Genomic DNA, 14820 nt, shown 5'->3' on the forward strand with positions numbered 1-14820 from the left:
CAGCGTGGAAGCTACTGCAAAATATCTCTCCATGAGTCGAAAGAACTGTAGTGAAGGGCTACAGGATTCAGTTTGCACATCGTCTTCTGCGTTTCAACAGCGTGGACTCCACCTCTGTAAAACCGGCACGTGCATATCTGTTTACACAGGAATCACAGACTCTGCTGGTCAAAGGGGCCATAGAATGTGTTCCCCTGCCAGACAGAGAGTCAGGCTATTACAGTCTGTATTTCTTGATTCCCAAGAAAGACGGGGGGCTGCGTCCAATCATAGATCTATGGACGTGTATTTTCATTTTGAAATATTGCCACAACTCAGGAGGTTCCTGAGGTTCGCTTTCGGGGGGTGAAGCTTACCAGTATCAGGTTCTTCCATTCGGCCTAGCTTTGTTATCCCGCACTTACACGAAATTCATGGATGCAGCTCTGGCTCCTCTACGACTCCAGGGCATCCACATTTAAAATGTACATAAACGACTGGCTGAATCTGACCCAGTCTCAAGAGCTTGCCCTTCGACATCAGTATGTCGTCCTAGCTCATCTCGAATCTCTGGGGTTGAGACTCAACACCAAGAAAAGCATTCTCTCTCCAGCTCAGAGGACAACATATTTGGGTGTGGTATGGGATTCAATCACAATGCAGGCACAGCTGTCTCCTGCATGTGTTGAATCCATTCTAAACACCCTAAAGACCATCAAGCTAGGCCAGAAAGTCACTGTTCATCACTTTCAGAAGGTTTTAGGTCTCATGGCAGCTGCATCCACGGTGATACCTTTGGGCCTCCTGCACATGAGATCGTTTCAGTTGTGGCTCAGAGCCAGGGGATTTCATCCAAGGGCCAATCCCCAGTGGCAATTAAGGGTTACGCGCCAGGGGCTTCGTACCCTATCTATGTGGTTCAGACCCCGGTTTCTGACTTTGGGTCCCACTCTAGGTCCGTGTTGTCATCGCAAGATGCTAATGACAGACGCTTCCCTCATGGGCTGGGGAGCGGCCTTAGTTGGCTGTCCAGCCCAAGGGATCTGGAGAGGTCATCTTCTCGAATTGGCACATCAATTGCCTCGAAATGAAGACTGTATTTCTGGCCCTGAAATACACCCTCCAGCAGTTGAGAGGCTACCATGTCCTAGTGCAGGTGGACAAAACATCTGTAGTCTCTAACACTCGTCCACTCGAACGAGTTAGAGCACCAGGTTCTGCTTTGGGCACAGGATAAGTTTCTGTCCCTCAGGGCGATTTGCATTCCTGGACATATGAATGTGGGAGCGGACTTGCTGTCCAGACAAGCTGTGAAACACGGGAAATGGAAAATCCACCCCGAAGTAGTGAATCAAATCTGGGAAAGATTTTAAGTAGCAGAAGTGGACCTCTGTGGTTCACAGGAGATGGCACAATGTCCCCTCTACATTTCTCTGACTCATCCAGCTCCCCTGGGTCTGGAGGCTATGGCCCATGCGTGGCCCAGACTGCATCTTTACGCCTTTCCTCCGATTGCTCTGCTCCCGGGAGTCCAAGGTCCATCAACAGGGGTCTCGCCTCTTACTGATAGTGACCCGTTGGCCGATCAGAGTTTGGTTCTCAGATCTAATATCCCTCCTCGATTGCTCGCCATGGGCGATTCCAGTCAGGAGAGATCTTCTCTCTCAGGCACAGGGGACAGTAATTCATCCCCGGCCTTAGCTCTGGAACCTTCACGTCTGGCCCCTGAGGGGGACCAACTAAGAGATGCTGGCCTTCCAGCCAAAATAATAGAGACTATTCTAATTCCTAGGACTCACTAGAAGAACTTATGCCCTCATATGGAGTGTTTTTGAGGGCTGGTGCATGACACAACATGCAGACCCAGCTCACTGCCAAATTGTTTCAGTACTGGAGTTCCTGCAAGAGAAATTGTCCTCAGGCACATGCCCTAGTACTCTCAGAACTTACATGGCCGCTAGTTTGGCTTGCCATGATTTGATTGACTGGGTTTCTGTGGGAAAGCACCCTCTAGTCACCCACTTCATCCATGGGGCTCAGAGGTTGAGGCACCCACCAGAGCTACGGCCCCTTCAGGGGATTTAGCCGTAGTGCTTGAAGGGCTGGCTGGCACCCATTTTGAACCATTAGAATCAGGGCCTCCAGGCTTCTGGTTTTTCGTATGGCCATTACCTCTCTAAGGAGAATTGGGGATTTACAGGCTTTGTCAGTCCTGCCATCCTGTTCCAATTTTGCCCCTGGGTGAGTCAAAGCTATTTTGCATCCTCACCTTAATTATCTTTTGAATGTTCCTTACTGTATCCAGTATGTGCTCTTCAGACTTGCGTCCACCGCACTAGCCAGTGGCGTAAGTCAGAGCAGCTTTCATATGCCACGGGGGCCACAACCGGGGGATGGGGGTTGTGGTGGCTGCCTCCAGGCAAGAAGTTTCACATTGGGTGAGGGATGCTCCTGATCAAGTGTATGATGCGGCTGGTTGGTCCTCTCCGCACACATTTGTCAGGTTCTATAATTTGGATGTCCATACTACTCATTTTCAAAGACTTCTGTCCTCCGCCATTTACAACACCGGAGCAGGAAGACTTCACTTACTTTGTCCAGTACGTGCTCTTCAGATTTACTCCCACCGCACTAGCCAGTGTCGTAAGTCAGAGCAGCTTTTCATATACCGTGGGGGCCGCAGTGCGGCGGCGTTGGTATTCTCGTTCCCATTAGTGCTATTGAGCGCAGCATCGAGAGTAGCTTTTGATAGGGAACGTCTCGGGTTACTTGACTGTAACCCTGTTCCCTGAAAAAGCGGGAACGAGATGCTGCACCTCAATGCCGCATTGTCGACATGTCCGGACGTCTCTTCAGACAAAGGGGTAACCTGAGGATGTTTCCGTTTCACATCTATTTATAACCTGCAGGTGCACGTTATCAGTGACGTCACCTGCCGAGGTAATTTAAGCCAATTCTTGACGTGTTTGACACACATGCTTCACAACCGGTCGAACAAAGAATGTTCTCATTTGCGCTAATGAGCACAGCATCTCGTTCCCGCTTTTTCAGGGAACAGGGTTACGGCCAAGTAACCCGAGACGATTTCAACATGTCTTCTCAAAATCAAATGAAAAATAAAAATTTCTCAGCTGCAGAAATTGAAGTTTTACTATCGGAAGTTCATTCAAAATGCCACATTTTATTTTCAAGCGTGGCAGCATATTACAGATGCTGTTAATGGAGTTTCATCTGTTAATCGAACAGTCCCTGGGCGCCGCAGCATAAAAATGGCTGCCCACTGCTCCGGGTGTGTGTTCACAGTGTGTGTGTGTGTTCACTGCTCTGTGTGTGTGCACTTCGGATGGGTTAAATGCAGAGCACGAATTCTGAGTATGGGTCACCATACTTGGCTGAATGTCATGTCAGTCCCAGAAGTGAAAAGAAAATGGTTCGACATGAAGCTTGACTGCAAAAAACGAATTAGTTCAGTTCGAAAAAATCTTATTCAAACTGGAGGAGGACCACCATCATCATCGAGCATATCTACATGCGATGAACGCATCATTAGCATTATTGGCAAAACCTCGCTGTCGGGTACAATTCCCGATGGTGACAGTAATGAAACCCATTTGCAGGAAAGCACTTCAGCACAATCAAATGGTAAGGCTTCATAATTTTTTTGGGCCACCTGACATGGTAAAATAAAAAATATAATTTTAGAAGAAATACACAAAGCAGTTTACATTTGAGCAGATTTTACTTTTTTGTAAAGACAGACAAATGCCAACTGTGTCCACCCGTGAGACCACTGAAGCAGCAACCGGATCCGTTCATCTTACGGCTCCTGAACCGGTATATCCAGCAGCATCCCGCAGTGTTGCCTCTGCACAGAAGACGGCTTTAAGTCAGGAAGTGCTGGATAAGCAAGACAAAATTTGTCAAGCTGTGCTGGCAATAAATGACACATTAAAATATATAAATGTAAGCCTACGAGAAATATGTGATGCTATTAAACATAAGAAATAAAGTTTACTGAAACTATTTTGTGCGCCTGCTTTTTAATGCATACATACTCTTAGAAACATAGAATTAGTTCCTGTCGCTTTGCAATTGCAGCACGAGGTATGTCTATGTGTCGGATAGGCAACCTTGGAGGCACCATACCATGATCAGGTCTAATTATATCCTCTGGGTCTGGCAGACCATGTTCCATGGAAATGTTGTGTAGAACGGAGCAGGCCACTATTATTTTGCAAACCTTTTCTGGTCTGTTTAACAGTGTACCACCTGATGTGTCCAAACACCGCCAGAACCCCTTTAAGATACTGTTTGTGCGTTCAATACCCGACCTAGATTTTGCGTGTGCTTCATTGTATGCCATCTCCTGTCGGCTTTGGGGACTTATCAATGGGGTCATAAGCCATGGTGTCAGGGGATAATGTGGCGAATGTGTGTGCAATCAATTGCTCCTATTATGTTTGCCATGTTTGCAATAGCAAAGAATCTTTGCTTCACCTCCAACTGATGGACAAGGTTATAGGGGAATTTTATATATTGGGGCATTAGCCCTACTATGCAATCAAGAACATCTGGGATGATGCGACTCATGGATGACTGAGATATCCCTGACCTGTCTGCAACCTCCCGCTGGAATGTTCCTGTTGCCAAAAAACCAAGCACAGACAACACCTGCAAGTGTGCTGGAATGCTGTGGTATCTTCTAGTTTGCCTTCTAAGATTGTCCTCCAATATATTGCATAAATGCAAAAGAACCGGTCTGGGTAGCCTGAAACGACTAATTAACCAGTCATCATTCTCGGCAAGTAAGTCTGCGCAGTCTCTCAAAATACGCCTTTTGCGCTATATCAGCCATCTTAAATGTTTCTTGTTATGCCTAATTTTGGCAATTTTATAGGAAACAATTTCCGTAACAATTAAGGGGCTATTAGTTTGCCCAGAAAGCAATTAATTATTTGATCAAAGTGTTCCGTTTGCAGATCCTATTACTGGCTCTCATAATAAAAGTAAAAAGAAAAACCGTATGTAATTACTATATATAATATTTTTTTTAAATGCTGTGTAAATATGTACCCGATTAAATGGTAAATGGACTGCATTTATATAGCGCTTTCAACAGACCACATGGCCATCCAAAGCGCTTTACAATTTGCCTCACATTCACCCATTCACACACCGACTGCGGTGTCAGCCATTCAAGGCGCCATCCAGCTCGTCGGGAGCAGCTGGGGTTAGGTGTCTTGCTCAAGGACACTTGGTCAGGTGGACCCGGGGATTAAACCACCAACCTTCCGGTTTGTAGACAACCTACATGAACCACTGAGCCACTGCCGCCCATAAGGTGATTAAGGTGATTTAAAATGCAGCCATATTAATGAGCAAAACGTTCAGATGTTAAACGCACTATTTACGCGTGGCTGGGAGCAGGTGTAGATTTCTTTCGCACCAACTAACATTTGGAAAATACGAACATTTTAATGAATCCGGAAATTTACGCCAGATCCACTTTACACACGATTTACACAAAAATTGCTCATGCTCTGCTCGTGTTTCATGAATGAGACCCCATAAATGTAAGCTGGGAATTTTTTCAGCAGCACAACAGTTTTACAGTTATCTAATTTTGCTTTACAGTCAAAAAGGCTGAGGCATTAATCAAATGATCTCTTGTATTCTTTCATTTAGACAGTTCATGTAAATTACTTAATGTGATTAATTCAATTTAATGAATTATTTAAATGCATATTCACAGATGTATTTTAGGCAGAATATTATGTCCTTTTTTAAAGAAAATATTTAATCAAAAAGCTTCTGATCTTAAATGTGCAGATTCATCCCCCTTATTATATGGACCTACATATTTAGAAATGTCAAAGTCAAAGTCACCTTTATTTATATAGCGCTTTAAACAAAATACATTACGTCAAAGCAACTGAACAACTTTCATTAGGAAAACAGTGTCAATAATGCAAAAATGATTGTTAAAGGCAGTTCATCATTGGATTCAGTTATGTCATCTCTGTTCAGTTAAATAGTGTCTGTGCATTTATTTGCAATCAAGTCAACGATATCGCTGTAGATGAAATGTCCCCAACTAAGCAAGCCAGAGGCGACAGCGGCAAGGAACCGAAACTCCATCGGTGACAGAATGGAGAAAAAAACCTTGGGAGAAACCAGGCTCAGTTGGGGGGCCAGTTCTCCTCTGACCAGACGAAACCAGTAGTTCAATTCCAGGCTGCAACAAAGTCAGATTGTGCAGAAGAATCATCTGTTTCCTGTGGTCTTGTCCTGTTGGTCCTCTGAGACTAGGTCTTTACAGGGGATCTGTATCTTGGGCTCTAGTTGTCCTGGTCTCCGCTGTCTTTCAGGGATGTAGAGGTCCTTTCTAGGTGCTGATCCACCATCTGGTCTGGATACGTACTGGATCCGGGTGACTGCAGTGACCCTCTGATCTGGACACAGACTGGATCTGGTGGCCACGGTGACCTCGGAACAAGAGAGAAACAGACAAATATTAGCGTAGATGCCATTCTTCTAATGATGTAGCAAGTACATAGGGTGTTATGGGAAGTGTTTCCGGTTCCGGTTTACCTAATGCAGCCTAAAAATCCTTTAACGGATTTGGATATTAAAAACATCTTAGTACGTTATGTGTATGCCAGGTTAAAGAGATGGGTCTTTAATCTAGATTTAAACTGCAAGAGTATGTCTGCCTCCCGAACAATGTTAGGTAGGTTATTCCAGAGTTTAGGCGCCAAATAGGAAAAGGATCTGCCGCCCGAAGTTGATTTTGATATTCTAGGTATTATCAAATTGCCTAAATGGTTGATAAAATTATAAAATAACAGTGATTACAACTGTTAACAAGTACTCTTTAAAAGCAGCTTGCTCATTTGATGCCAACATGAACATCATCCATGCAATTCATAAGTAGCCTGTAAGCCTAATTTTTCCAGTGACCTGAGTTAAAGGAGCAAACGCTATTTATAGTAACAGGCTAACATGTTTGTTTGCAATTAAAGCTTTATTAGCTCTTGGAACTTCTGTTCTTAGAGTTTTTCAGTGTGTTGATGTGGCATGTGGTTGAGAACATGACCGTGATAAGCCCCTTTCTTCCAATGTACATATGCACAGACAGCACTCAGCTAGGCCACACTTGATTGCACTGGAATTGACTGCAACTATTCAATTTGGCCCTGATCCCATTTAAATTGAAGGTGCTCAATCCAAACCTACTTTGTAGAGGACCTTGATATAGAATTTTCAGTCCGGGATACAATATGGAGCCCCTTTAACCTTCTTCCTTTCCTGTGAATACTAATTAAATGGTTTCAGGTTATAACATCCACATTTTTATGTTTGACATGTAACAGTTTTGGTGGATCATAACATGTCCCACAGACAGAAAGAAGATGGTGTGGAAAAAAAAGTCCACTGACGTCAGATGTCATTTTGTTTGGTTTGTGCAATGTAAGTTTTCCAAAGTCAAGCTAAAGCCAGGTGCACACTGTGTGATTTGTAATAGTCCTTTGCGATTGTTGCTATTTAGACTGTATTAACATGATCCTCATGTCACACTGTAGGATCTCAGCTTTCATTAATGTCAGACTGTACGACAGTCAAGACACGTAAAAAAAAGACCCTGCATGCAAGAAAAATCAACACATGACACGTTCTGTGAAGGTGAGTTGCATTACATTGGAATGAAATGGTGGCTAATGGTGCATGTCCACTGCCACAGAGCAGAGCGAACATTTTCAGGTCATTCCTATGAAAGCTGTGCAAATTGCCTTTAGCATATCACAGTCTTTGCTGCTCTTGCAAATCCATTACAGTCCACATCTGTACATTTAGTGTAAATCTGAATGTACAAAAATATATGTATGTATTTATGCATTTGTAAAAGTTTAATTACAATGCACTGCAAAAAATAAATAAATAAATAAAAATAAAAAAGATAATAATAAAAAAATATTCATTCATTATTATATTTTTTATCTTTTTACATGTAACCACTTCCTGCAATCTCCATTGCAACATCTGGTTGTTCATCTCATGAACCATGTTTTGTGGTACATAGAATATTTCGTTTTAAGTAACTTGTAATGAACAAAGAAGGGAAGATGAAAGAATAACTGCAAGCTCTAGTTCAAGCCTTTGCACACCCCCATAGTTTTATTCCCAATCTATACTCAATACCTTTGACTCTAAACATTGGCTCTGAGAATCAATATCATCTTACCTTTCCAACATACTGCGGATCAGATCCCATGTATTCCTCCAGAACAAAGAACTGGTTCCACACCCATCCTCTCTTGACTCTGTGAACTCCCATCATGTTGTGTTTCCTATGTGCCAACATGTTCCTGTACTGCTCCTTCCCCATCCTGCTCTGGGATGAAGAGTGGAGGGGAGAAACAAAGCTTTTGTCTAAGAAGCACCAGAGGAACAGCAGCAAGCAGTTCCCCATGAGCATTGGAACAACCTTAAGGTGCAAAGATGGACTCAGGTGACTTTTATGGTGACGGCAAAGGAGCAATGAATCTAGTATGAAGAACTCCACAAAGCCTCAGTGACGCAGAACAACCAACATCCATGGAATTCCTGGGGTGCTTAAAATTTTAGTGAACCACCTGCAAGAGAAAAGAAGTAATAACTCTTCAAATCAATGAGATTATGAGGATTTGAAGAGGTGTCTGGCTATAATGTTGACATGCAATGAAAGCAGACAACCACACTGTCTGTTATGTTTTCATCTTTGCAGCATACATCTTTGACTGTTCAGCTATACTGTAATCTCACTTAAAGGGCTTTACAATTACTGAGCTCACTCAAGTTCGTTTAGCACATTTAGCACTGGGAGGTTTGAGAAAAAAGCATGTAAAAAAGACTGCAAGAACGAGGGAGTTTGGCAAGAGCTGAACAACTGTTGGCAGACCTCCAGGAGAGTGGTGGATGTGCAACTCTGTGCATGTTTTCAGTCAATTAGTCTTGAAAATGAGGTGGTCGAAATTGAATAAGAGGGTATGTCACAGTAAGCAAATGCCAGTCCAGATGCTTATGGGTCACAAATCAGGCAACTTTCCTCTTAATTACCTGCTAAATAGAGAGAATCTGAATAACTATGTTCAAGAGGAGTATCCATCACTGTTGTACCAAGTGTTAGGATAATTGTGACGGTATATCAACCAAAAGCTTTAAAATTTTGACTCTGTGGCAGATGGAAATATTTTATGTTAATTAATATAATATTATGACTGGAGGTAAGTAATAAAGCCATGTTAGGGAAAGGCTTGGACAATCTTTTTTAAGCAAAATAGAAGATTCCCAGCTGGTTCTAAAGTAACTAGGTGAATGTGTTAAAATCAGTGACTCAGTAAGAGGCTCTAGTACAACTTATTTATTACTGTACTGTAAATACACAGTAGAATCATTCTCAAAAATAAGCTACAAAAGGCACGTGTGAGACAGAATATATATTCTCCTTTGCTGAGATAATCCATCCACCTCACAGGTGTGGCATATTAAGATGTTGATTAGACAGCATGTTTATTGCACGGGAGTGCCTTAGGCTGGCCACAGTAAAAGGCCATTCTAAAAGTTTTATCACACAGCACAATGCCACAGATGTTGCAAGTTTTGAGGGAGCATGCAATTGGCTGTTTCCCGCAAATTAAATGTTAATTTCTCTACTATAAGCCATCTCCAAAACCACACCAGCCCAGGACCTCCAGATCTAGCATCTTCACTTCCAAGATCGTCTGAGACCAGCCACCCGGACAGTTGGTGCTACCATTGCTTTTTTATAACCAAAGAATTTCTGCACAAACTGTCAGAAACCGTCTCAGGGAAGCTCATCTGCATGCTCGACGTCCTCATAGGGGTCTCGACCTGACTGCAGTTCGTTGTTGTAATCGAATTGAGTGGGCACTTTGGAGAGGTGTTCTTTTCACAGATGAATCCCGGTTTTCACAGAACAGGGCAGATTGCAGACAGTGTGTATGGTGTCGTGTGGGTGAGCGGTTTGCTGATGTCAACTTTATGGATCAAGTGGCCAATGGTGGTAGTGGGGTTATGGTATGGACAGGCATATGTCATGGACAACGAACACAAGAACATTTTATTGATGGCATTTTGAATGCACAGAGATACCGTGATGATATCCTGAGGCCCATTGTTGTGCCATTCATCCACAACCATCACCTCATGTTGCAGCATGATAATGCACGGCCCCATGTTGCAAGGATCTGTACACAATTCAAGGAAGTTGAAAACATACCAGTTCTTGAATGGCCAGCATACTCACTGGACATGTCACCCATTGAGCATGTTTGGGATGCTCTGGCATCCATATCGGCATATATGACAGCATGTTCCAGTTCCTGCCAATGTACAGCAACTTCGCACAGCCGTTAAAGAATATGCTAAATATAATCTAGTTACATAGTATAATAAGTCATATGATCATTAAATGAATTAACTGATTAGACTCTTCTTTATATTAGTAAAACAATATTTTAATTGTAAAGATAATGATTAGTTTGCCAAATTCAGATCAGTAGGACACAGTAAAATAAATAAATACAATTTAAAAGAATCACACTGCAGTGATTTCACAACACTGGCAGGGTAGGGATGAGATAAAACAATATTTTCCCATATTCTCAAAGGACTAATTTCCTCCTGCCCTCTCTAAACCTTATGTCATACCTGTTACAGTACATACTGTGCCCCAACTTACTGTAATATTTTGGTTTAATATTTCTACAACATGCATGAAAATGACAGTATGGGGAATGAATTATGTTTTAGTTACAAGTGATTTTATGCTGCAACATGCAAAAATCCATGTAGATAAAGAGGGCAGGAAAACAAATAGTATGAGCTAGTGCAACATCAACTGCCAGACAGACTACCAAGCAGAGCAAATGATTGCAATACGAATCCCTGTAGACCTCTTTTGTGCCATAGCAGTGAGATGTGGTTGGCAGGCAGCGATATTATTATTCCCTATGGAGAAAGCTCAGCAATTGTCTAAACACTTAATAACCCCAAAGACCTCAAGTTCAGTGTAACCAGAAAGAGCACTTTCGGTGTCTGTCCAAAGGTCATCACACATTAAAAGTATGCTCTCATTATTTTGCACTTTTTTTTTTTGCTTGTTGACTATGAAAGTTTACTGCCAGTCTGTGGTTAAAGGGTTAGTTCGCCCAATAATCAAATTTATGTCATTCATAACTCACCCTCATGTCGTTCCAAACCCGTGAGACCTCCGTTTATCTTCAGAACACAGTTTAAGACACTTTAGATTTAGTCCGAGAGCTCTCAGTCCCTCCATTGAAACTGTGTGCACGGTATACTGTCCATGTCCAGAAAGGTAATAAAAACATCATCAAAGTAGTCCATGTGACATCAGAGGGTCAGTTAGAATTTTTTGAAGCATCAAATATTTTGGTCCAAAAATAGCAAAAACTATGACTTTATTCATCATCGTCTTCTCTTCCGTGTCTGTTGTGTGAGAGTTCAAAACTCTGCAGTGTAGTGGTATCCGGTTCGCGAACGAATCATTCGATTTAACCGGATCTTCTTGAAGCAGTTCACCAAATCGACCTGAATCGTTTAAAGCGGTTTGCGTCTCCATTAACTTTTTTAAAGTAGCTGACACTCCCTCTGAGTTAAAACAAACCAATATCCTAGAGTAATTCATTTTCTCAAACAGTACACTGACTGAACTGCTGTGAAGAGAGGACTGAAGATGAACACCGAGCCGAGCCAGATAATGACTCGTTCACGAGTCAAGAACCAGTTGCATCGGTTGTCAGATCACAAGTAGTTCTTTCGGACAGTTCAATTCAAAAACCGTTTGAAGAAAATGGTTCACCGGTTCTTTTGCGCTCGACCTAATGACTTCATTTGCGATCATTGCCCTTGATTCAAGCCTTCAGTTTACCTGGGCTCATAACATTAACACAGAATCAGTTCAGAATCAATCATCAAAAGAATCAGTTCAGTTCAGATGCTCTGTGTGTCATTCTGCTTCACGCTGAATCACACATGAGCAGTATCATCAGCTCATCGGCTCTTGAATTGGACACGTCTGACAGAAACGGTTCGTGACTCGAGAACGAGTCATTCTTTTGTTTGTTATCTGGCTCGGCTCATTGTTCATCTTCAGTTCTCTCTTCACAGCAGTTCAGTCAGTGTACTGTTTGAGTACATTAATTACTCTGGGATATTGGTTTGTTTTAACTCAGAGGAAGTGTCAGCCACATTAAAAAAGTTAACAGCTTAAGTCATTTGTGGATTAATGCTTATTGGAGACGCGGACAGTTTTAAACGATTCAGTTCTATTTGGTGAACTGGATCAAGAAGATCCGGTTACATCGAATGATTCCTTCACGAACCGGATATGAACTGTCTCACAAAAGACATGGAAGATAAGACAATGATGAATCAAATCATAGTTTTTGCTATTTTTGGACCAAAATTTATTTTCGATGCTTCAAAAAATTCTAACTGACCCTCTGATGTCACATGGACTTCTTTGATGTTTTTCTTACCTTTCTGGACATGGACAGTATACCGTACACACACTTTCAATGGAGGGACAGAGAGCTCTAGGACTAAATCTAAAATATCTTAAACTGTGTTCTGAAGATAAACAGAGGTCTTACGGGTTTGTAACGACATGAGGGTGAGTTATTAATGACATCATTTTGATTATTGGGTGAACTAACCCTTTAATGAATTAACTAGTGAATTCAGGCTGATATGATGTAAAGTGATGTGAGTGAACTTTACTCTCTGGGTCTGTTGCTGAATAAACATGTGATTTTCTAGCATGCATCACCCAGCAGATTCACTGAAGTTACGCTGTCATATCATGTTAGAAAGACAGGGTTGTTAAGCAGAGGCTGAGTACTCAACCAGAATAGAGACACACAACCAAGTGATTTCTCAGAGGAAAAAAACACCCACTTTTATATCACCACTGAAAGTGCTAAATGATATGAAATGATACTTTTAAATATTAGTACTGTGCTACAAACCTAACACTAAACCTAACTGCAGTATGCCTGTGTCGTTTGGAGCAGAGAACAATATGCAAATGAGGGAAATCATATTATTAAATCTTAAAACTTCATTCAAGAATGTAAAGTTTAGAGTTTCCCTCTGATTAAAAGTGATTCCAATAACAATCATGTTAGCTCCGTAATGCTCATCCAATTGAAAGCATATTAAATTTAGAAAAATGGATAGGCTGCAGTATAGAAAGATGATAGCCTGTGTTAGCATTTGAACTTAAGCATTGGATAAGTGTGTATGACTGTACAGACTCATTGTGCAAGTTACAATACACCAGTAGTCCATTCATTCAATGGATTCGTTCATTCACTCAACCGACTGCTCAAAACAGTTTATTCTAGAATGACTTGGACAATCATGAATCATCACTGAACTGATTCTTTTAACACACTGATTCACACTGAAATAATCATTCTGTATATTTATTGAATCATTCACTGAACTGAATTGATTCTGAACTGAGCAAAGCACCAGATTTGTCCAAAATTATGCACTATGCTTGCACGTGTAGGCCTACTATGCAATACATAAGCCTGTCTGTATATGAACTTTAAAAGGTTGTTTTGTCATCTAAAATCAGATTCTGCCAGCACTTTTTCTTTTGGAATTAGCAGTGTGAACACACAACTCACACTATTTATGCTAAAGTGGCATACAATGATTCAATAAATATACAGAATGATTATTTCAGTGTGAATCAGTGTGTTAAAAGAATCAGTTCAGTGAATATTCATGATTGTCCAAGTCACTACCACAATGCCATGCTGCTTCGATACACAATGTGGTAAATTGATTGGACTTTGTTTGGAACTATTTTCTTTTGTTCAGCTGGAGAAACACCTAAAATGTATTTCTGCACATTTTCGGTAAACGAGAAACAGAAAACATGGGTTATAAATATTAGACGAGGTACCTCAACTGATTAATATATTGAATACATCCAATTAAATATGGCATGTAGCCTGGTTTGTTACTGCGGTCATGCCATCTGAAATGCCATATATGCTTAAAAAAACATTGCGCATCTACTGTACATGGCTTTGCATGGTAGGCTAATGGTCTGGCCACCTAATTGGTGAATTCATATATATATATATATATATATATATATATATATATATATATATATATATATATATATATATATATATATATATATATATATACAGTACAGATCAAAAGTTTGGACACACCTTCTCATTCAAAGAGTTTTCTTTATTTTCAAGACTATGAAAATTGTGGAGTCACACTGAAGGCATCAAGGGCTATTTGACCAAGAAGGAGAGTGATGGGGTGATGCGCCAGATGACCTGGCCTCCACAGTCACCGGACCTGAACCCAATTAGAGATGGTTTAGGGGTGAGCTGGATCGCAGACTGAAGGCAAAAGGGCCAACAAGTGCTAAGCATCTCTCGGGGAATGGAAATAAAGAAAACTCTTTGAATGAGAAGGTGTGTCCAAACATTTGGTCTGTACTATATATATATATATATATATATATATATAGTGACATAATTTTGAGCTAAAATGTTATTGCAGCCATATAAATCTTTATATATATATATATATATATATATATATATATATATATATATATATATATATATATATATATATATATAAAGAACGTTTATATATTATATTCCAAAACGCAATAAATGCCATTAAAAAAAAAAAAAAAAAAAAAAAAAAAAAAAATAGTATTGTTTCTTGTTAGTATTGAGAAGTACATTTTTCATTTTATGCAAAATGCGA

The 14820-nt window shown here is 40.9% G+C and overlaps 1 protein-coding gene across 1 annotated transcript in view; it reads right to left on the reverse strand.

The window, feature by feature from the left end:
- LOC132154898 (cadherin-12-like) overlaps nucleotides 1–14820 on the reverse strand; it is a 66301-nt gene that overhangs the window by 39016 nt on the left and 12465 nt on the right. The window contains exon 2 of the mRNA XM_059563622.1: nucleotides 8222–8612. Within this exon, the coding sequence (XP_059419605.1) occupies nucleotides 8222–8455 (234 nt within the window). The 5' untranslated portion in view covers nucleotides 8456–8612. The remainder of the gene's footprint in view (nucleotides 1–8221; nucleotides 8613–14820) is intronic.

This window comes from Carassius carassius, chromosome 12, assembly GCF_963082965.1.
Source record: "Carassius carassius chromosome 12, fCarCar2.1, whole genome shotgun sequence".
NCBI lineage: Eukaryota > Metazoa > Chordata > Actinopteri > Cypriniformes > Cyprinidae > Carassius > Carassius carassius.